The sequence below is a fragment of the Molossus molossus genome, unplaced genomic scaffold (assembly GCF_014108415.1).
Source record: "Molossus molossus isolate mMolMol1 unplaced genomic scaffold, mMolMol1.p scaffold_m16_p_7, whole genome shotgun sequence".
In the NCBI taxonomy this organism is placed as follows: Eukaryota; Metazoa; Chordata; class Mammalia; order Chiroptera; family Molossidae; genus Molossus; species Molossus molossus.
The window spans coordinates 92,630,559-92,653,694 of NW_023425401.1; the positions used below are offsets into that span (position 1 = coordinate 92,630,559).

A 23,136-nucleotide genomic window follows, 5' to 3' on the forward strand; every position below is an offset into this window, starting at 1 on the left:
TTAAGCAGAGCATAATTAGGAAGGAAAATGCTGGTTAAAAAAAATGACATCAGTTCTTTTTGAAAGCTAAGTAGCTATGACTTTGGGATTATCTATGCTCTGATCCTTGTCTGTTGGCATGGTTGTCTGAGAGCTGCGTTGTCCTGGGATTGGGCCTGGTGGCGACAGTAGGGTTGAGATGGGAAGGCGATATTCTCACAAAAACTGATTTCTTACTCCATGTTTCCTGAATTCTAACAGCGCATGGGAAGGGGGTGGCCTCAGACAAAGATGCCCAGGGTAAGATCTCTGTATACCTTCCTTCCCCCACCCCTAGCAACTCCTTACTAAGCAGGACAGCCTGGACATTTACAATGAAAGAGATCTCTTTAAGACTGAGGAACCTGCCACAGAGGAGGAAGAGGAGTCTGCTGGTGATGGAGAACGAAACTTGGATGGAGAGTTAGACCTGCTAGAGCAAGACCCTCTAGTGCCACCTCCACCCTCACAGGCACCCCTCTCTGCTGAGCATGTGGCTTTTCCCAAGGGCCTACCCTGGGCCCCAAAGGTCAGGTAGGTTTGATAGAACCAGGGGCCCTGAACTTTGGGGTTTCAATCACTGAAAACCAAGGGTGGAGTGGTCTGTATATTCAAGGCACAATAAACTGGTCTAGGAGTCAGAACTCCTAGGTTTGAAGTTCCTCTTTTGGCTGCTCTCTTCCCCTAACTGCTCCAATCCTCCAATTGGAGGGGTAGGAACCCAGAAAGGTTCTCTCTCTCAAGGTTTGTTTTTCTTCTCTTTGGGATTCGTCTCTCCACCATCCTCTCAGACAGAAGGATATTGAGCACTTCTTGGAGTTAAGCAGGAACAAGTTCATCGGATTCACTCTAGGGCAGTAAGTGACTGAATGGTCAGAATGGCTATAGAGTGGTTCTTATGGGGCCAGAGGAGTGGGTGGCTTGGAATGAGAGATTTTGCCCATTAGTCACGATGCAACCTAGAGCTACTAGGCCTTCAGCAACTTCCAGTAACTACTTTGGGTTCTTTCCATGGAATTTTTTCCTTCCAGCTTCCTAGAACTTTTATGCTCTTGGCTAGTGTAGGGCCTTGAGCAACAAGTCATTTCCCTCTGGGGCTTCAACTTCCTGTTAAGAGTGTTGGATTACGTGGTCTCTAGGGGCCCTTTCTGCTCTAATGGGCCAGAATTCTGTGAAGAAGAGACATGTCTCTTCAGAACAGACCCAGTCTTCCCCCATCTCCCTACCTTCATGAATCCTTCTCACTGGCCTCTACAAAACCTGATGTTTCACAGTCAAAAGTGTCATTGGGCTACATGACCTTTTAAGTAGTAACCTACCACTCCCAAACAAAGTGAGTCTTAAAAAGACTATACAAAAATCCTAATGTTCAGGAACATTTCTGTATACCATTCTTTCTGTGTCCTAAAGCAATTATGGGGACCCAGAAGCTGAAAGTGGCATGGTCTGTGTGACTCCAGGGGGTATCAGTGGTTCATTATACTTTTGAATCTTATAATCTAGTGTGTCTTACATTTCACAGGGACACAGATACCTTGGTTGGATTACCCAGGCCCATCCACGAGAGTGTGAAGACCCTAAAGCAGGTGACCAGGGTGGGCACTCAGTCTTCAGGGATAGTGAGCCATCAAGACAAGTTGGATTAGTGGGGTCCTGGTACTGGATGGGGCTCTTCTACCAGACACATTCTGAATCTATTATTCTACATTTCCCTGAAGGCATTTTGGCCAAAGAGGAAGAAATTGGGCCACTCCCTACTTACCAGTTTTCTACGTTCAGATAGATGAAAAAGTTTTTCTTTCTTTCTCTCATTCCTTTTCCCTCCTCCCACCTTTCACTCTTCCCATTCCTCACTTCCTTTCCTCTCACTTCTCTCTCCCTATAGGATCACTAATTTCCAAAGGCCCAGGATTGAGTAGCAGGCTACTACTATACGTCTAAAGTGTGTGAGCACAAAGACTAAGATGTACAGACTTGAATTCTCCCCTACCCCATCATCATCACTCCATATACACGTACACATGCAGCAGAATCCTCAGGGCATTGGTCCAGGGGCAAGGGTCTGTTCCTGGCTTCCCCATGCATTTTGGTTGAAGGCAAATGCTTAGGTATTTGCTGTTCTTCAACAATTTGGAAACATGGAACAAACAGAAGCACTGTATAGGAAGCACTTTGCTCAGTGTTAATGATGCAAAGGTGAGTAAGACTCCTGCCTTCAAAGAGCTCATGGCCTATTTGGGATGACAGACCCATAAACAGAACTTTTTCTTGTCACTGTGGAAGTTAAGCAAGAGGCTGGTACACATGTGATCAAGGCCCTCAGCTCCTTGTTGATGTCTTATCTTCCCCAGCACAAATACATCTCCATCGCAGATGTTCAGATCAAGAATGAGGAAGAGCTGGAGAAGTGCCCCATGTCTTTGGTGAGTTAAGGAGGTCCTTCACAAGAAGAAGGCAGGGGGAATCTGCACTGCTGTCACAGAGTATGTGTGCATGTTTTTAGGCTCTTACTGTGTGCCAGGCAAGATAAGGTCCCTAATTTCACAACATGTTAAAGTTAGAGAAAAAAAGCTAAACAAATAATTAAGGAAATAAGACTATCAGAGAGTGGGTGATATAATGAAAAAAATTTAAATAGAATTACATGATAGGGGCAGGTAGTAGACTATTTTAGATTGGGTATTCAAGGTAGGTAGACTTCTGAGAAAGTAACAGTTAAGCCAAGATATGAGATACAAGAAGGAGCGGCCATAGGAACATCAGGGGAAAGAGCATTCCAAGCAGAGGGAACAGCCTTAACTAGGTGAGAGCAAGCTCAGAGTATTAGAGATAGTGAATGAAGGTTGTTCCTGTGGTGTGGCCCACTGGAGCACAGGGGAAGGGTGGGCTTGTAGGAGGTGGGATCAGAGAGATGGTCTAGACCAATTTTGTGCAGGACCTGTAAGCAAAATAGGGAGCTTAAAGTTGATTTGCAATACAAAGTGAAGCCTTTGGAGATTTTAAATAGAAGAGTGATATCTGATTTATCTTTTTAAACAAACCATTGGCTGCTGTGTGTAGACTGGACCAGGAAAGAGTGGAAGTAGGAAGATCAGTTAGGAAGCTCTTACAGTAGTCGAGGTGAAAGATGATGGTGACTTGTACTGGGGTAACAGTTGTGGAGCTAGGGAAAAGTAGATGAATTTGGATTGTATTTTGGAGGTGTAGCTGACAAGAGTTGCAACTTAATTGGATGTGAGAAGCAAAAAGAGGAATTAAGAATAAGTACCATTTGCCAAGATGGGAGTTCTGTTTTATCAAGAGTTCTATTTTGGTCATAGTAAGTTTTAAATATCCATTAGACACCTATGTAGAACAACCAAGCGATTAGATATATGGGTCTAATATATCTGGCCTAGAGAAATAAATTTGGGAACAGTTGACTTATGGACAGTGTTAAAAGCCATAGAACTGGCTGAGATAACCCAGGGAGGGAATGGAGATAGGAAAAGAGAATGAAACCCAGGACAAAACCCTGAGGCACACTAATGTGTTGAGGGTGGGGTAAGTCAGGAAAGGTGCCAGCAACGGTTTAGAAAAACACTCAGGGAGGTGGGAGGAAATCCAGGATATTGTGATACCATAAAAACTAAAAAAAGACAAGTCTATAAAGAAGAAGGGGGTGACCCTGGCCAGTGTTGCTCAATGGTTAGAGCATTGGCCCGTGCACCGAAAGGTCTCATGTTCAATTCCCTGTGAAGGACATGTACCTTGGTTACAGGTTCGATCCCTGGCCCAGTTGGGGCATGTGCTGAGAGGCAACCAATTGATGTCTCTCTCAGGCATTGATGTTTCTCTCTCTCTCTCTCTCTCTCTCTCTCTCTCACTCACTCTCTCTCCCTTCCTCTCCCTCACTCTCTCCATTTCTCTCCCTCCCTCTTTCCCTTCCACTCTCTCTAAAAATCAATGGGAAAAAATATCCTCGGGTGAGGATTAATTAAAAAAATAAAGAAGAAGAAGGGAGTGATCATCTGTCAAATGCTGCTGATAAATGTCCACTGGATTTGGCAACATGAAGAAAACGGATGACCTTGAAAAGAGCAATCTCAAGTGAAGTGATGGGGCTAGAAGCCTAGTTGGTGTGTTCAAAAAGGAATATAACAAAAAGAGGTAGACAGTTGACAAAGACAACATAGAAGTTTTATTGTGAAGAGAATAGAAGAGGTACAGTAGCTGAAGGAGGTTGTGAGGTCAAGGGAAAGTGTTTTAAAGCTAGATGATACTGAAGTATGTGTTTGTCCTGAAAGAGATGATCCCGGAGAGAGAGGGTAATCACAGAACTATTGCATTTGACAAAGGAAAGGAGTGTGAGATTCTAAGCATAAGTGGAGGGTTGGCCTTTGATAGGAGGACAGGAGGTTCATCCTTAGTATCAAGAAGGAAGGTGGCACCCAGCCTGTGTGGCTCAGTGGATTGAGTGTCGTCCAGGGACTAAGAGGTCCTGGTTCAATTCCCAGTCAGAGCACATGCCTGGGTTGTAGGCCTGACCCCCAGTGGGGGACATGCTGGAGGTGGCCAATTGATGTTTCTCTCTCACATCAATGTTTCTATCACTTTCCTCCTTCCTCTCTCTCTAACAAAAAAAAAAAAGTGTGTGTGTGTGTGTGTGTGTGTGTATGTATGTGTATATAGATAGATAGATAGATATAGATATAGATAAACAAAAGAGCCCTGGCCAGTTTGCTCAGTGGTTAGAGCATTGGCCCATGGACCAAAGAGTCGTGGATTCAATTCCAGTCAAGGGCTTGTACCTCAGGTGCAGTTCAGTCCCAGCCCTGGTCGGGATCATGCGGGAGGCAACCACTTGATGTGTCTCTCTCACATCGATGTTTCTCTCTCTCTCTCTCTCCCTCCCTCTTTCTCCCTCTCTCCTCCCCCCACCCCCCCTTCACTCTGTCTGAAAATCAATGGAAAAATATCCTTGGGTGAGAATTTTTTTAAAAAGAAGAAGGAAGGTGGAGACTTTCTGGTAGGATTGGCAATGAGAAGATAAGGGTGTGCCTGTCTGATTGTTTCTGTTTTCTCCATGAAGTATGAGACAGGGTTAGCAACTATTGAGGGGCTGTGGGGCAAGGGGGTTGATTTGAGAAAGGGGAGAAGGTATGAAATAGGCCTTTTGGAGAGCAGGAAGTCAAGCATGCAGGATTGCCGGCCTTTATCAAATGCCCGATTAAGATTTGCTTATTTAAGCAGTAGCTGAGTTGTGTTGGATAAGAAAAGGGCTTAGTTGCTTTTCCCTACCTCAGGTTCTTATGGCAGTAACCCTTGCCCTGTAACAGAGGGACCTTAAGTGTGGAAGGACTGCATTGGCCAAAGATGACAGTGGCCTAAAGTAGCCTCTTGAGCACTGGAGGTCTCTGTCTCCCTACTCTGATAAAAGGCTTAGATGTGGTCACCAAAAGGATAGAGTTGTGCATGAGGAGGCTGGTCAGAAAGGAGAAAGGGATGTTGTAGGGGCTTTGGAGAAGTACAGAAAATAGTTTACACCTGAGAGCTTACCAGCCACTACTCCTTCCTGCTTCTCTAGGCCATAGATTACCCCTCTCTCTTATTAACCCCTTCTATTGAGTCACTTACCTATCCTTACTGGCTTCAGAGCATTTCAGTGCTCTCAGATGGCCTCAGATTGACACCATGGGAAGTGCCTCTGTGTGAGTTGTCTGTTCCTAGTGTCCCAGGCATATCTGCAGCCTGTGTTAAGTCCATATGTGTCCAGCAAAGCAGTGGTCTGAACCATCTCTTAGTTGGGAGTTTTGACTCCTGATCCAGCATGGGACATGGAAAGAATTTGGATTGACTCCAGATAATATGAAAACCAGAATTATAGATTTTAGGGCTGGAAGCACCCTCAGAGGTCATCCACTGATCTATAGAAGAGGAAACTAGGACCCAGAGAGGGAAAGTAACTTACCCAATGTCTGATTCCCAGCTTGATGCTCTTTTCAAGCCATACTTCACATAGCCTTTGGTCAATCGGAAAATGGCCTGGGTAAACTGTGGGTTTCCTGCCATAGGGGGAAGAGGTGGTACCAGAGACGCCGTGTGAAATCCTCTACCAGGGCATGCTGTATAGCCTCCCCCAGTACATGGTAAGGAGATGGTGGGGTAAGGACATGCTAAGGAGCTGCCCTTCTTTGCTCCAAGGAACAGACAGCTGAGAGCCATTTCAAGCTGAGTTGTCTATTACTTCAGCTTGTTTTCTGGGCTTTTGCCCCTCAGGCAAGGCTTTCTCTAACATGATAGAATTCTGAGCTTTCCTCAGGGCTCCTGCAAGAGGAAGGAGGACTTGGCAGTACTCCCTAGTTTTTCTTTTGAAGGGGAGGAGATTAAGATGGGGTCTATGCAGGGTGTATTGGGGGCCCTCATCCCTCTGAGGTCTGCTATGGTCTTTTATGTCCTAGGTAGCCTCAAGCCAAGAATGGTGAAGATGCTGATGGTCAGGGTTAGAGGAAGGAAAAGGGTGGAGGAAGTGAGATCTTGCTTATAGCTCTCACTTTATTTCTAGGCATAGCCCCTCTCACTTTGCTTCTTCCATCCTCCTCTTTGGAAAGAGCAGTCTTGAAGCACAGCAACCTATAAGCTCCCTTCTGGCTCCTGAATTTCCCAGGGGACTTAGACACCTGGTTGCCCCTCTAGAGGCTGGGGAGATTTGGTCATTGAAGGAAAGACTTAGGGGAAGACTTTAAAACACTCCTCATAGGGCTTTTGAGGTGTTGAAGAATAGCTTTGCTGAATGGGATGGATTCCTCATTTTCTACTTTCCAGATTGCTCTGCTTAAGATTCTGCTGGCCGCAGCTCCCACCTCCAAGGCTAAGACAGACTCAATCAATATTCTGGCAGATGTCCTGCCTGAGGAGATGCCGTGAGTGCTTCAACTAGCTGTCTTGTCTCCATGTTCTCTTTAGACCCCACCCCACAGGGACACAAGGATTATCTCCAAAGAGCTCTCCCTTCGCCCTTCAATAGCCCCTTTCCACTGCAGTGTTTTCTGCTGTACTCTTTTTAGCTCAGAATTGAGAGAGGGTAGTATCAGTTCCAGTGACTGGCTACACAGGTATGTGGGTGGACATTGCCAAGGGATGAGCTTGCCAAAGGAGAGAGAGAAACAAAGAGATCAGAGGAGCTTTTCTCCAGACAGGCTTATAAGTAGGAACTCGGGAGGTTTTCCTAGCACAGAAATTCAGGTTTCCTAAGCTCTGGCTCCCTTGTGTATATTGTATCCAATCCAAATGTGTACCTATGTAATGCTCTCTCAAGCCACCCTCTACACTTACTCCTCCTATCCCCATTATAGCATCACTGTTCTCCAGAGCATGAAGTTGGGCATTGATGTGAACAGGCACAAGGAGATCATTGTAAAGAGTATCTCTGCCCTGCTCCTGCTACTCCTCAAACACTTCAAACTGAATCACATCTACCAGGTGAGCAGCTAGGAGTGCTTCTCCGCAGGTCTCAGGTATTCTCTAGGCCCTGTTTCCCAAAGAAGGGACACAAGGGCCCTTGTAGTCCAACTGAGCATTTTTCAGCCTTTTCTTTGCCTCACTCAGGGGATCAAAATACCTGTTGCACAAGCTCGGGTTGGAGGTATGGTGTGGGATGTGGGGAACTATGCTAGAAAGGTGTAGATGTCTATATGTCCTTTGAACATTATCTGAGGGTTGTGAGTAGGCATCTCTAGTTTCTTGGGAATATGCCCAGCCAACTTTGAAGCAATGGAAGACAGGATTCAAGCATTCTACAAAAATAGTGGGGGTTGAGCATAGTTTTCTATATGTAAAGCACCTTTCTAACATTTGAGATATAATTTTAAATACGGCATAGTTCTGGCTCCTAAGGGCTTCGAGATCTTGTAAAGGATACAAATACATAAATATCCAATTATAGAGTGAGAAATGTTTTGATACCGGTAAGTATTGGCTGATATGAAAATACCTAATCCAGTCTGTGGTGAATTGACTTCTAACCTGAGTCCTAAAGAGATGTTAGCTACAATGTGGGAGTTATCAAGGAAAAAAGACAGGAAGCATTTCAAGCAGAAAAGCTAATTTGTGAAGTCCAGAAGGAGAGAGCCAGGTACCTTAAGAAACTGATTAAATGTTGCTGGAGTTCTGCCTGGGGTCGGGGGAGATGGGGAAGCCTGGTGGGTGATACATGAGGCTGGAGGGGACAACAGGGAGCAGATCATAACACATATGATAGCACACAATTATTGAGTACCTATAATGTGCCCGGCACTCTTTAAATTCTCTCAACCCTATGAGATAGGTCATATTTTATCCCTGTTTTATAGATAAGAAAACCAAAGCTCAGAAAGGTTAACTTGCTTCCCTATAGAGGCATTGTTTGCCATGCTAAGGAGTTTAGACTTGGTTCTGTAGGCATTGCCAAGGTATCTGGGAAGATGGGAGCAGCGAACAGATGGTCACTGTGGTGAGACTATGGGGAGGAGAGGAGGCTTCTCATTCCAACAGAGAGGCTCTACTGTATTTTCATCCTACAAAGTTAAAACCAAGCTTGCTGGTGGAAGAGCAGATCCTTAGAGTGCAGGGAAGCCCCTGCAGTGTCTGTGTCCATGGCAAGTTTGACTATACAACCAGTGTGTTTCTCCACTTTAGTACATTCAGAGACATCTCTGGATATGTTAGAGTATCTTGGGTGCTCACACTTCTGCTAATGTTTCCTGAGCAGCAGCAGGGCTGGGAGGAGTTGGTAAGAGTGGAGATAGTGTTCCTGATAGAAAGAACAGAGAACTGTGGATGTATGTTTCTGTCTGCTTCTCTTGATGGGCAGTATGTGGATCAACAGCCAGATAGATGGGAGGCTTGATAGGCCTTGCCAGTGTGTGTCAGTGTCAGTGAATCCCGACAAGGCTACAGACACATTTCAAATGGAAAAAAGTTTTCCATCACTTGATAGAAAGTACATATTGTCTCCTCCATCTGGGGCTTTGGGAAAAAACACTAGGTCAGCTGCCAGAGAGAAAATATTTGAGCAGAAGAGAGAAATGGGCAGCACCAGCTACTCCCCACCTCTAATCACACATCCAAAGGCAGAGGGCAGTTTAGCTTGCTGCCATGGCTAGGGGATTTAAAATAGCACAGTTTTCTGCTGTTTTCAACCCAGTTTCTGCACTATCTCAGTAGTCTAGGTTGTGGATCTGGAGTAAATTGTATCTGATGCTCCTCAGTGTATCAAGGGCAAGATCCAGGTGATATAACTTCATGACACTGCCTCTGCTATGTGTTCCTGGACACAAACCTCCTCCAGATTCAGGAGAGCAAAATGGAGCCCCTATGCTCTGGTGTTTAGCTCATCAGAGAGATCTTGGAATTTTTCTCAGTGCAGTAGCTGTTGACTGAAGGGCTCTTGTTGACTCATTCATTAAAATACTGATATTCTTGGTACAAAGAACCATACAGACTGGCACTGGAACCCACATTCCAGTAGTTCATTTGGTTATTATGTGTCATCTTCATGCTGGCTGAGTGATGCCAGCAGTTGCTGTGAGTAAGTTGCACCTGTCCTTGCTATATCAATCACAGATGAAACACTATGAGCCAGAGGTTTGATGTGGAAGACAGTTCCCTTAGGGTTGTCTTCCTTTCCTGTTGAGTTTAAGAGCAAACTTCAGAGCAGTTTTATTTACCTGTAATAGGGCTTTCTTTCTGCTTGTTTATATTTTGTGTTTTTGGTCAGGAGTTTGCAACATACATAACACCGCAGATTGTCCCCCTCCATGTAGGATAGGCTAACTGGAGATGATTCTTTTCCTTACCAGGCAGGAAGACAGGTAACACAGGTGGACAGTGGATATCTTTAGGAATGGATATTAGATTTATATTTGCCTCTCTTTTTCATACAGACCTTCTGTTCTCCCCTAAATAAGCAACCCTTTCCACTTTGGTCTTTTAATTCAGTTTGAATATGTATCACAACATTTGGTATTTGCCAACTGCATTCCATTGATCCTGAAGTTCTTCAATCAAAATATTTTGTCCTACATCACTGCTAAAAACAGGTATGGACTCTGGGCAGTTTTATTTCAAATGACTAGTTGGGATGATTGAGAAAAGTACATTGTCTCTCAGCCTGTCAGTTCTGATGTCCCAAGTCCCTCCTATCTTAGAGCTATTACTGTTTAATGTCCTTGAAGTGTTAGCTGCTGGGGTGTATGGTTTGGCCTTGTCACAAAAATATTTGTATTTTTAAAGTTTTAAAAATTGAAAAACGTCATGACTCAAAAGTAATGAAACTATAATATGAAATTTTAGCCCTATGGCAGAGGATCCAAAAGGTGTTTCTTATGAAACAGCCTGTTTGTCTGGCCAGCCCTGATCTTAGTATAAATTGTAAGTTGGATCAGTCACACTACTTGTAAATTGTAAAGCGTTATATAGAATTTGTAACTGAAGGTAAATAATAGTTAAATCAACTTGTAGTTTTTAAAATTATACTATTTAAAAAAAATTTTTTTTTCTTTATTGATTTTAGAGAGAGGAAGTGAGAGGGAGAGAGAGAGAGAAACATTGATGAGAAAGAACATTGATTGGCCACCTCCTGCATGCCCCCCACTGGGGATCAGGCCCACAACCTGGGCATGTGTCCTGGCCAGGAATCGAACTGGTTACCTGATGCATGGGTCGGCGCTCAACCACTGAGCCACACCAACTGGACAAAATTATACTATTTTTACAGCCATTATTTAATTTAATCTCCAAAACAGTGCTAAGCAGTGTTACAACAAGTTTTATTTCTCATTTTACCAATTAGGAAACTTAGGTTAACTGACTTGCTCAGGATTAACATGCTAGTGAGACTTGTTCAGTAAGCAGCAAAGATAGGATCAAAGCACAAATTGCTTTTTGATCACAATTGTTGTGAATATAAATTGCTTTTCACTCTTCCAGCAATGTAGGGATGTGTGATGGTGGTGGGGTTACCAAGCAGATCCATGTTCTTTAGTTTGCTACTTCCATGGGAACTAGAAGCATGTTAATCAGTAGAGTCTACCAGAGGTGCTTTAATAGAGGCAAAGTTCCTAAAGTAGAAGTAAGAAGTCTGATTACTTAGAGTGACTGGAGAGGGGCTAGGAGATGTTGCCTCACCAGCCTGTCAGTACTGCTTAAATTCTTCCATGGAGAGGCAGCTTATATGTAGTTTAAAAACACACACACATCTTTTTAAAAAATGTTTTGGTACGTGTCCCTAGCGGGAACTGAACCTGGGACTCTCTGGTCTACAGGCCGACGCTCCAACCACTGAGCCACTATGAGGTATTACCTCACACCTATCAGAATGGCCGCCATCAACAAATCATCAAACAACAAGTGCTGGTGAGGGAGTGGAGAAAAGGGGACTCTAGTATACTGCTGGTGGGAATGCAAACTGGTGGAAAATACTATGGTGTTACCTCAAAAAGTTAAAAATTAAACTGCCATTTGACCCAGTGATCCCACTTCTAGGAATATACCCTAAGAAACCTGAAACACCAATCCGAAAGAGTATATGTACCCCTATGTTCATAGCAGCACTATTTACAATAGCTAAAATCTGGGAACAACCCAAGTGTCCATCAGTAGATGAGTGGATAAAATGCTGTGATACATGTACACAATAGAATACTATACAGCTATAACAAAGAAAGATCTCTTATCCTTTGAGATGGCATGGAAGGACCTAGAGAGTATTATGCTAAGTGAAATAAGCCAAGCAGAGAAAGACAAATATCACATGATCTCACTTATTTGTGGAATATAATGAACTAAACAAACTGATGAACAAAATTGACCCAGAGACATAGAGGTGGGGTACAGACTTGTCTGACAAGCCTCAGAGGAGGTGGGGTTGGAGGAGAAGAGATAAACCACAGAACTTATATGCATGTACGCATACCCAATGGACAGAGACAACAAAGCTGGGGATGGGGTGGGGGGTCTGGGGAGGAGGATGTCAATGGGGGAAAAAGGAGAACCATCTGTAACAAAAACAAATTAATAAAAAATAAATACAATTAAATTTTTTTTTTAAAGTTGAGAATAAAACACATACACACACACACACACACACACACACACGGAACCTGAAGTCATTAGATCTTGTTTCCTGACCTGGATCTGTCATTTGCTAGCTATGTAATCTTAAGTAAGACACTTTATTTCTCTGAGCCATAGTATTTTTCATCTTTAAAATGAAAATAATACTCCTCTGACTGTATCGTAGAGCTTTTATAAGCATTTGTTAAGACAGACATATATGAGAGTGATTTAAATACCTTTCCGATTTGAAGGAAGCATTGGAGAATTTGTGGGTTTTTTTTTTTTCTAACTACAGGAGACTTGTGTACTGGCCCCCTTAAAAGTAACACTAAGACTTGCTAGTTGGGTTACCAAGGAAAATGAAAGTGTGGGTTGGGCTAGGTAAGGGCCACAACTTCATGAAGGCACCTGTGTGTATCAGTCAACCTTAGTTGTAGTAACTAAAACCAGCTAGACATGGCTCATGCTTAGTGGGTAAATGGGAGGTATGTCATCTTGAGGAACCTAGGACAGGGATGCAGCTCTGGGCCTCAGGAATGGTCTGTAGTGTAGGGGGCCCAGGAAGTCCTCCGCCTCTATCTATGGACACCAAGCCTCTGTACCTCCATTCCAGTGTCCTCTCTCACTTGCAAATAGTAGTGTCTGTTTCCCAGGCCACTTAGTGAAATATGCCCACATGAACTAAACATATCCTGTCCCATGCCACTCAGAGATGTAATTGGCTCTCAATCCTTGTTCCATATTTCCAAGGTTAGAGGTCTGCCCCTGGATCAATCAGTTGTGGCTGGGGAAGTGGGGTTCAGGAATTAAAGGCACATATGGGCCTGGAAGAGGAAGGGCAAACAATCCGGTATGTGTCCATCATGATCATTTGGAGTTGGAAGAATAATAGAGCCAGACTATGCCATTTGCTAAGGTTGGCCTGGATAAGATGGTCTTCCTGTGTACCACCTATAGTATATTTCACTGTTGCATAATCCCTGAGAAACTTGAAAGCACCCACAGCCAATTATTGCACAATTTCCTCATGGATTTTACAATCTAGATAGTCTAGAAACTTGTAAGTTTCTTTTATGCCTTCTTAGGCTAGAATTCAGTTCACTGAGATTGGAATGAATCCATCTTTGATTTCCCACCCCCATTTCCTGGTTACCAACACCTACTTTGCCATGGGACTTTGTTAGTGGGAGATGGGTAGTTGAGTGGATAAGCCAGCCCAGAATGTTTATCCTAACAGAGCATCAGGGGAGAACTGGCAACCCTGGGAGAATCTAGTAGAGTGAATTAAGGTGATGAGCAACATTGTAAATAGAGCCATTGCCCTCTCCTCTCCTCCCTTTTTTCCCTAGCTTATCTTTGTGGGTTTCTTGGACAAAGGTAAACATTTCTAGTGGAATAAATTGTTGCCTTTTGTTTGAATAGAAGTTTTTTTTTTTTAATTTTTATTTATTTTTTTTGCTACACATATTTCTCCTTTTTTACCCCATTGGCACCCCCCCTCCCCACCCCAGCCCCTCCCCTTCCCCGGCTTAGTTGTCCATGTCCATTGGTCATGCATACATGCATATAAGTTCTGTGGTTTCTCTCTCCCCCACCCCCCACCCCCTCTTCTGAGGGATGTCAGTCTGTGCCCTACTTCCATGTTTCTGGGTCTACCATATTCCTCAGACTGTTATGTTCATTATATTCCGTATATAAGTGAGATCATGTGGTATTTGTCTTTTTCTGCTTGGCTTATTTCACTTAGGATAATACTTTCCAAGTCCCTCCATGTCGTCTCAAAGGATAAGAGATCTTTCTTACCGCTGCATAGTACTCCATTGTGTATATGTACCACAGCTTTTTTATCCATTCAACACTTGGGCTGTTTCCAGATCTTAGCTATTGTAAATAGTGCTGCTATGAACATGGGGGTACATATATTCTTCCTGATTGGTGTTTCAGGCTTCTTAGAGTATATTCCTAGAAGCGGGATCACTGGGTCAAATGGAAGTTCAATTTTTAATTTTTTGAGGTAACACCATATTGTTTTCCATAGTGGCTGCACCAGTCTTCATTCCCACCAGCAGTGTATTAGAGTCCCCTTTTCTCCACACCCTCGCCAACACTTGTTGTTTGATGATTTGTTGATGGCGGCCATTCTGACAGGTGTGAGGTGATAACTCATTGTTGTTTTAATTTGCATCTCTCTCATGATTAGTGATGTTGAGCATTTCTTTATATGTCTCTTGGCCATTTGTATGTCCTGTTTGGAGAGGTGTCTATTCAGCTCCTCTGCCCATTTTTTAATTGGGTTCTTTGTCTTCCTTTTGTTGAGTTGTATGAGCACTCTATATATATTGGAAATTAACCCCTTACCTGATACATCATTGGCAATGATGCTCTCCCATACAGTGGGTTGCCTTTCCGTTTTGATGATTGTTTCTTTTGCTGTGCAGAAGCTCTTTAGTTTGATGTAGTCCCATGTGTTCATTTTTTTCTTTGTTTCTGTTGCCTTAGGTGATGTATCAGTGAAAATTCTGCTCCGTATGATGTCCGAAATTTTGTTGCCTACATTTTCTTCTAGAATTTTTATAGATTCACGGGTCACATTTAAGTCTTTTATCCATTTTGAGTTTATTTTTGTGTATGGTGTAAGTTGATGGTCTAGTTTCATTTTTTTGCATGTAGCTGTCCAATTTTCCCAACACCATTTATTAAAGAGTCTGTCTTTACTCCACTGTATGCTCTTGCCACCTTTGTCAAATATTAATTGAGCATATTGCCTTGGGTCCATTTCTGGGTTTTCAGTTCTGTTCCACTGGTCTATATGCCTGTTCTTGTGCCAGTACCAGGCTGTTTTGATTACAGTCGCTTTGTAGTATAACCTGATATCTGGTATTGTGATCCCACCTACTTTGTCCTTCTTTTTCAAAATTGCTGTGGCTATTCGGGGACTTTTTTGGTTCCATATGAACTTTTGAAGTATTTGTTCTAGTTCTGTGAAATATGTTGTTGGTATTTTAATGGAGATTGCATTGAATCTATAGATTGTTTTGGGTAGTATGGACATTTTAATGATGTTAATTCTTCCATCCATGAACAGGGTATGTGCTTCCACTTTTTTATATCTTCCTCTATTTCTTTTTGCAATGTCCTGTAGTTTTCTGCAAATAGGTCCTTTACTTCTTTGGTTAAGTTTATTCCTAGGTATCTTAATTTTTTTGGCGCGATGGTAAATGGGATTGTTTTTTGAGTTTCTCTTTCTGTGAGTTCATCATTGGTGTACAAGAATGCCGTCGATTTCTTGACGTTAATTTTGTATCCTGCTACTTTGCCAAATTCATTTATTAAGTCTAGTAGATTTTTGATGGAGTCTTTAGGGTTTTCTATGTATAATATGTCATCTACAAATAATAACAGTTTCACTTCCTCCTTTCCAATTCGGATCCCTTTTATTTTTTCCTTATGTCTGATTGCTGTGGCTAAGACTTCCAGTACTATGTTAAATAAGAGTGGCGAAAGTGAACATCCTATCTTGTTCCTGTTCTTAATGGAAATGTTTTTAGTTTCTGCCCATTGAGTATGATGTTGGCTGTAGGTCTTTCATATATGGCCTTTATTATGTCTAGATATGATCCCTCTATTCCCACATTGCTGACTGCTTTTATCAGAAATGGATGCTGGATTTTGTCGAATGCTTTTTCAGCATCTATTGATATGATCATGTGGTTTTTATTCTTCATTTTGTTTATGTGGTGTATCACATTTACTGATTTGTGAATATTGTACCAGCCTTGCACCCCTGGAATGAATCCCACTTGGTCATGGTGAATAATTTTTTTGATGTATTGCTGGATCCGATTTGCTAGTATTTTGTTCAGGATTTTGGCATCTATGTTCATCAGGGATATTGGCCTGTAGTTTTCTTTCTTTGTAGTGTCTTTTACTGGTTTTGGAATTAGAATTATGCTGGCCTTATAGAACGTGTTTGGAAGTCTTCCTCTTCTTGAATTTTTTGAAATAGTTTGAGGAGAATGGGTGTTAGTTCTTTTTTGAATGTTCGGTAAAACTCCCCCGTGAAGCCATCTGGGCCTTGGCTTTTGTTTGCTGGGAGAGTCTTGATTACCTCTTCAATTTCCTTAGTTGTTATTGGTCTGTTCAAGTTTTCTATCTCTTCCCGGTCTAGTTTTGGGAGACTGTGTTTCTAGAAATTTGTCCATTTCGCTTAGATTGTAGAATTTGTTGCCATACATTTGTTCATAGTAGCTGTTAACGATCTTTTGTATTTCTGTGGTGTTGGTTGTTACTTCTCCTCTTTCATTTCTGATTTTGTGTATTTGGGTTCTCTCTGTTTCTTGGTGAGTCTAGCTAAGGGTCCATCGATCTTGTTTTTCTTTTCGAAAAACCAGCTCTTTGTTTCATTGATCCTTTGAATTGTATTTTGGTCTCTATGTCATTTATTTCTGCTCTGATCTTTACTGTTCCTTTCTTTTACTGGCTCTGGGGTTTTCTTTTTGTTTGCTTTCTAGCTCTTTAAGTTGTGACATTAGAGAGTCTATTAGAAATTTTTCTTGTATCTTGAGGTAGGCCTGTAGTGCTATGAACTTCCCTCTCAGAACTGATTTCGCTGCATCCCATGGATTTTGTGTTGTTGTGTGTTGATTTTCATTGGTTTTCAGGAAGTTTTCAATTTCTTCCTTGATCTCCTCGGTAACCCAATCATTGTTTAATAACATGCTATTTAGCCTCCATGTGTTGAAATGTCTTTGCATGTTCTTGTTGCTATTGATTTCTAGTTTCATGCCATTGTGATCTGAGAAGATGCTTGATATGATTTCAATCTTCTTGAACTTGTAGAGACTTAGTTTGTGTCCTATCGTGTGGTCTATCTTTGAGAATTTCCCATGTGCACTTGAGAAGAATGTGTATTCTGTAGTTTTGGGGTGTAATTCTCTGTAGATATCTATTAAATCCATTTGGTCTAGTGCTTCATTTAGAGTCTCTGTTTCTTTGCTAATTTTTTGTCTAGAGGATCTATCCAGTGCTGTCAACGGGGTGTTGAAGTCCCCTGCTATGATTGTATTGCTGTCTATTTCTCCTTGGAAGTCCTCCAGAAGATTTTTAATATATCTCCTATATTGGGTGCATATATGTTTATCAAGGTTATCTCTTCCTGTTGGATAGATCCTTTCAATATTATGTAGTGGCCTTCTTTGTCTCTAGTTATGGCCTTCATTTTGAAATCTATTTTATCCGATATGAGTATTGCTACCCCAGCTCTTTTTTGCTTTCCATTTGCTTGGAAAATTTTTTTCCATCTCTTCACTTTCAACCTATGAGAGTCTTTTGTTGTGAGATGGGTCTCTTGTAAACAACATTTAGATGAGTCATGCTTTTTTATCCAATCAGCTACTTTGTGTCTTTTTATTGGAGCATTCAATCCATTTACATTTAAGGTGATTATTGATATGTACTTATTTATTGCCATTTTTGTTTAGTGTGGTTATAGTTTTTCTTCTCATTTCTACTGCTAATTACAGCAGTCCTTTTAACATTTCTTGCAGTGCTGGTTTGGTGCTAATGTATTCCCTTAGCCTTTTTTTGTCTGGGAAGCTCTTTATTTGACCTTCTATTTTGAATGATAGCCTTGCTAGGTAGAGTAGTCTTAGATTCAGATCCTCGTTTTTCATTACCTTGATTACTTCATGCCATTCCCTTCTGGCCTGTAGTGTTTCTTGTGAGAAGTCAGCTGAGAGCCTTATGGGGTTTCCTTTGTAGGTAACCTGTTGGTTATCTCTTGCTGCTTTTAGGATTCTCTCTTTTTGTTTAACGTTTGGCATTTTAATTACTGTGTGTCTGGTGTGGGCCTGTTTGGGTTCTTCTTACTTGGGACTCTCTGTGCTTTTTGAACTTGAATGCCTTCTTCCTTCACCAAATTAGGGAAGTTTTCTGTCACTATTTTTTTGAATATATTCTCTATCCCTTGCTTATTTTCTTCTTCTTCGGGGACTCCTATGATGCGAATATTATTACGTTTCCAGTTGTCCCACAGTTCTCTTAAGCTGTCTTCCTATTTTTTAATCGTTTTTTTCCTTTTGTTTTTCTGATTGGTTGATTTTTTCTACCCCGTCTTCTAATTCACCAATCCGGTCCTCAGCTTCCTCTACTCTGCTTTTTAAACCTTCCAATGTGTTTTTCATTTCTGATATGTCATTTTTTATCTCTTCTTGATGGTTTTTAATTTCCAATTGGCTTATTTTCAGCATCTCTATTTCCTTACTCATGCTGTTGAGCTTCCTCAAGATCATGGCTCTGAATTCTAGCTCTGTTAACATGCCTAATTGCTCCACATTGATCTCATCTTCGGTGGAGGTCTCTTGCTCTTTCATTTGGCTTCTGTTTCTGTGTTTCACTATTTTGGCTATCACAGTGGGCTTTGGAGCCTGTCAAGTTTTCCCTGTGGGTGTTGGTGTTCTGCTGTTTGTGGCTCCCTCTCCTGGGTTTAGATGAGTGAGTGAGGACCCACATTAAACACCACTGTCTAGTCTTACTTTCCTGGTTAAAGTTGCTAGCCCAGGAAAGGTACTGTTATCCTCTAGCTTTTTGCCTGGAGGCTAGCAGTCGAGGTTACTTGAAGAGTTTTGGGTTGTCAGTTGATTGAAAAACTACCTCAGGTGCTCAGCATAAGGGGATTTCATGAGGGTGGAGCAGATGCTGGTTGTTAATGAGCTTCAGTTAGCACTTCAGTGGCCCACAGGGTGGGGTTGGCCCCCCGAGGGAGGGGCTGCTGCCTCTCCCCAGAGCCCTGGGAAGGAGCAATATGGCCACCATCCTGCGTGGCTGCCACTCAAAATCCCGAGTGTCCCGACACAGTTCCGGTCCAGTGTGCCCTCCCTCTGCCGGAGCCCAAGGTGAGTGGCTGTGGCTTTTTTAGCCTCTGTCCCGGCTCTGCGCTGTGGAGCCGCTTGGGACTTTAACCCGAGGGCGCTGCTTACAGCTGAGGCCGCTGCTGAGCTGCTGACTGTGGGCTCCCAGCCCCTGTCTCGCAGCTTCGGAAGCCTACCAGGATGGAGTCAGTGTCCCTGGTTATATGGTCCTCGCAAGCTGCTTTTCTGTTGGTTTTTCCTGTGGATTTGTCTGTGTTATAGTTGTAATTCCAGTTTGGTTCTGGGAGACGGTCTGTGTAGCTTCCGTTCACTCCGCCGCCATTTTGGAATCTGAATAGAAGTTTTGACTTTCAAAATACAGGGACAGGTCCAAGGAACCCCATACTCCTCTTTATATTCCCTGCTTTGCCAACATCTTTTATCTATTTCCAACTGCATTCGTTCAGATAGATTGGTGTTTAAAACCTCATGGAATGCTCCCAACCAGAAAGAGCATTACAGATTACATAGTCTCAATTCTGCATTGTACCAGTGAAGAAGGGAAAAGAGGAAAGAAAGAATCATCATTTTGAGCCCGGCTGGTGTGGCTCAGTGGTTGAGCGTCGACCCATGCATCAAGAGGTCACCGGTTTGATTCCCGGTCGGGGCCCAGGTTGTGAGCCAAATCTCCAATGGGGGGGCATGCAGGGGGTGGCCAGTCAGTGATCTCTCTCATCAATGTTTCTGTCTCTCTATCCCTTTCCCTTCCTTTCTCTCTCTAGAAATCAATAAAGAAAAAAGAAATTTAAAAAAAAGTTGTCATTTTGAGTGACTATATTCCTATCATCATGTGGTGCCTTATTTCCCCTGCTTCCCTGGGCTCATCAGTTTTGGGGTCAGATGCTATTACCATTCTAGAGCTACTAAATTGGCCCTGCTGCAGGATGCTGCCTCTGTCTCAAGCTTCCTATAGAAGCAGTTTATGTGATTATTCCTTGGAGCTCCTGGCTTTCAGAAAGAGATACAAAAGTGTTTGTTTCATCCTCACATCCACAATTTAAGTGGAATAAGTTTGGGTAGCATCTTTGGGAGCACAGTTATAGTCACACATGCATACAAGTGTATACAGAAATATAAATGCACACAAGTTTTAAAGAGAAAGGTGGCTATACAGAGGCTCTCTTTTGCCTCTGTCAGATGGGGGCAGCCTGAAAAAACTCTGTTGGTTCCTCTTGTGACTGTAAGGAGAGGAGACTAGAGCTGGAGTTGCCTGGCACCAAAACCTTCAGTTTTAGCTAAGGTCACTGAGCAATTTGGGAAATAGATAGGGCCTGTTGGAGAGAAATAACCCCTGCCCTTTAATATACAGCTATTTCCTGCCATTACCATTTACCTAAAGCCTCTCCTTATCTCTGTATCTTGCAGCATCTCGGTCCTGGATTACCCTTGCTGTACCATCCAGGATTTGCCAGAACTTACTACGGAGAGTCTGGTAAGTGATGGGGATTTGGTAGCCTTTGAAATTGCCAGGTAGCAGAGGCTGGCACTTGCTCTTCCGTTTCTTGTCTAGCCCCATAATGCCCTGGTTTGGGAGTCTCAGATTAATTAAGACATATTGGCAATAGCACAGAGGCAGTAGGGGTTTGGAACTGCTGACCCATTTGAGACTAATTTGAAAAAGCTGAGCATAGCATTTTGTAGAGAAGAGAAAAGGGTCGGTGAAAAACACTAAGGAGGAGAGGAAATTTAGGAAGATAATTGGACTGAAATTGAATGTGAACATCTGTGCAAAATGGCAGGAGAATCTCTTCTGGCCTATCCCAAACAATTATCTGTCTTTCTGCTGTGCTACAGCTATTCACTTTTCATTTTCAGATGAGTTATAAAACCCAGGAGTGGTACTTCAGAAAATACCTTGCCTAGGTCTATCTGAAGCAAAAGTCAATAAATATAGCCACAGAAGGAGGACCCAGAAAATTCCTCATCCTGGAAACAGCCCTAGGTAAATCAGAAATGTCCCTCAAAGTTATTCTTTAAAAAATAGATAGATATAATACAGATATATGTATGCATTTTTATTGATTTTTAGAGAGAGAAAGGGAGAGAGAGAGAAACATCCATGCGAGAGTGTAACATTGATAGGCTGCCTTCTGCATGCCTCCTACTAGGGATCAAGCCCACAACCTGGGCATGTGCCCTGACTGAGACTCAAACCAGCAGCCTTTTGGTGTGTGGCACTACACCCAACCAACTGAGCTACACCGGCCAGGGCCCTCAGAGTTATTCTTAATTCCATGAAACCGGCTGATGAACAGCATATTGAAGATCAAATATCTTCCTCATCATGTATTGCCATAGCTCTTTAGATATTCATCAGTCCCTACCCTCACCCTATTGCATTGTAATTTGTATCTGTTTCTCCATTTGACTGAAAACTCCTTGAAGTAAGGTAGTATCATCACTTTTATATCACTAGAGTCTAGCACCATGTTTGGCATATGGAAGGAGCTCAATAAATGCTGAGTGATCAAATGTCGGCACCCATGTCTGTCACAACCCTTTGTACCCCAACTTTAATACCTGCAAAATGTTGTATCAAAAAAAGTCTATTATATAAAAAATAGAATGATACCTTCTATGGTACAGGTCTTATAAAGCCATAGGATTTTTAGCTGGAGGGGACATGAAAGCTATTTGGCCCAAACCCTATTTCAAAGATGAGAAACGTCCACTGAATAAAATTACTTTTCATGGTCTTCGCTTCGTAGATGACAGACCCTGAACTAGAGGAAGACCCATGTCTTGAGACACTAAGTCTAGCACCCTTTTTAGCACCAGGGCAGAAATTCTGCCTTACTTAGATGTGGTCTCAGCAGCCAAGAGCAGCTCCTTACCCCTGCAGAGAGAGGTAATAAGTTGTCTAACCCTGTTTATGTTGACAATGTTAATCTTCAAAACAACTACTACTGTTTTGTAAGTAGAAGTTAAGTAACTGCCAAAACTTGACAGTTGAATGTAGCAGAGCCAGTGTGGAGACCTGCATCCCTGCCATTCAGAGTTGGCATTAAATTTCTATTAGTAGGGTATTTGAAAACATAAAGTCAGTTTTTATGACCTAATTCTATTTCTTTTTTAGTTATTTTTTTAGAGATATTTTTGTTGATTTTTTTAGAGAGAAAGAGAGAGACATTGATCAGCTGCCTCCTGCACCGCCCCCCTCCCCCCACTGGGGATCAAGCCAGCAACCCAGGCATATGCCCTGACTGAGAATCGAATTGGGACCTCTCAGTCCATGGGATGACACTCAATCCACTGAGCCACACTGGCATGGCTTCTTCGTTATATTTTAATATGTTTTTATTGATTTTTTTTTTTTTTTTAGTGAGAGAGATACCTCGATTAGCTGCCTCCTGCACACCCTGTGCCTGTGCCCTGACCATAAATGGAACCGGGACCTCTCAGTCCATGGGATGAAGCTCAGTCCTCTGAGCCACATTGGCCTTTTCTTTTCTTTTCTTTTCTTTTCTTTTCTTTTCTTTTCTTTTCTTTTCTTTTCTTTTCTTTTCTTTTTTCTTTAACATCAGTGTGAGAGAGAAACATTGATTGGTTGCCTCATGTACATGCCCCCACTGGGGATCAAACCCGCAACCCAGAAATGTGCCGTGACTGGGAATCGAACCTGCCACCTTCTGGTGTAGGAGAGGACACTCCAACCACCTGAGCTGCACTGTCCAGAGCCTGAATCTGTTTCTCGATACAATGTGTTCTCTACATCTCTTTTGATTGACTTTTTGGGATATAAACAAAATTATTTAAATAATTGTAATGCTTCCGAGAAGACTTTATTATTATGTAAGCATGGGTGAAAGCATTCCACATCTGAGGATATTTTTTCCATTGAATTTTAGAGAGAGCGGAAGGGAGGGGGGTGGGGGAGAGAGAGAGAGAGAGAAAGAGAGAAACAAGACCGTGAGAGAGACACACATTGATTGGTTGCCTCCTGCACGTGCCCCGGGCCCGGGATCAAACCTGCAAACACAGGTGTGAGCCCTTGACGGGGAAATTAAACCCACTACATCTCTGTGAGAGGGCCGACACTCTAACCACTGAGCCACACTGATCAGAACCTATTATCTATTCTTAATTAAAAAAACAAATTCTTGTTAGGTATTTCCTTTCCTTTCTGTGAAGCAAC

General features: G+C 42.5%; 1 protein-coding gene across 1 annotated transcript in view; it reads left to right on the top strand.

Moving 5' to 3' along the window:
* Positions 1 to 23,136, top strand: part of STRIP2 (striatin interacting protein 2) — a 78,703-nt gene that overhangs the window by 18,981 nt on the left and 36,586 nt on the right. The window contains exons 10-18 of the mRNA XM_036247406.1: positions 317 to 552; positions 810 to 875; positions 1,541 to 1,604; positions 2,370 to 2,441; positions 6,072 to 6,146; positions 6,823 to 6,920; positions 7,353 to 7,479; positions 9,976 to 10,076; positions 20,367 to 20,433. Coding sequence (XP_036103299.1) covers positions 317 to 552; positions 810 to 875; positions 1,541 to 1,604; positions 2,370 to 2,441; positions 6,072 to 6,146; positions 6,823 to 6,920; positions 7,353 to 7,479; positions 9,976 to 10,076; positions 20,367 to 20,433 — 906 coding nt within the window. The remainder of the gene's footprint in view (positions 1 to 316; positions 553 to 809; positions 876 to 1,540; positions 1,605 to 2,369; positions 2,442 to 6,071; positions 6,147 to 6,822; positions 6,921 to 7,352; positions 7,480 to 9,975; positions 10,077 to 20,366; positions 20,434 to 23,136) is intronic.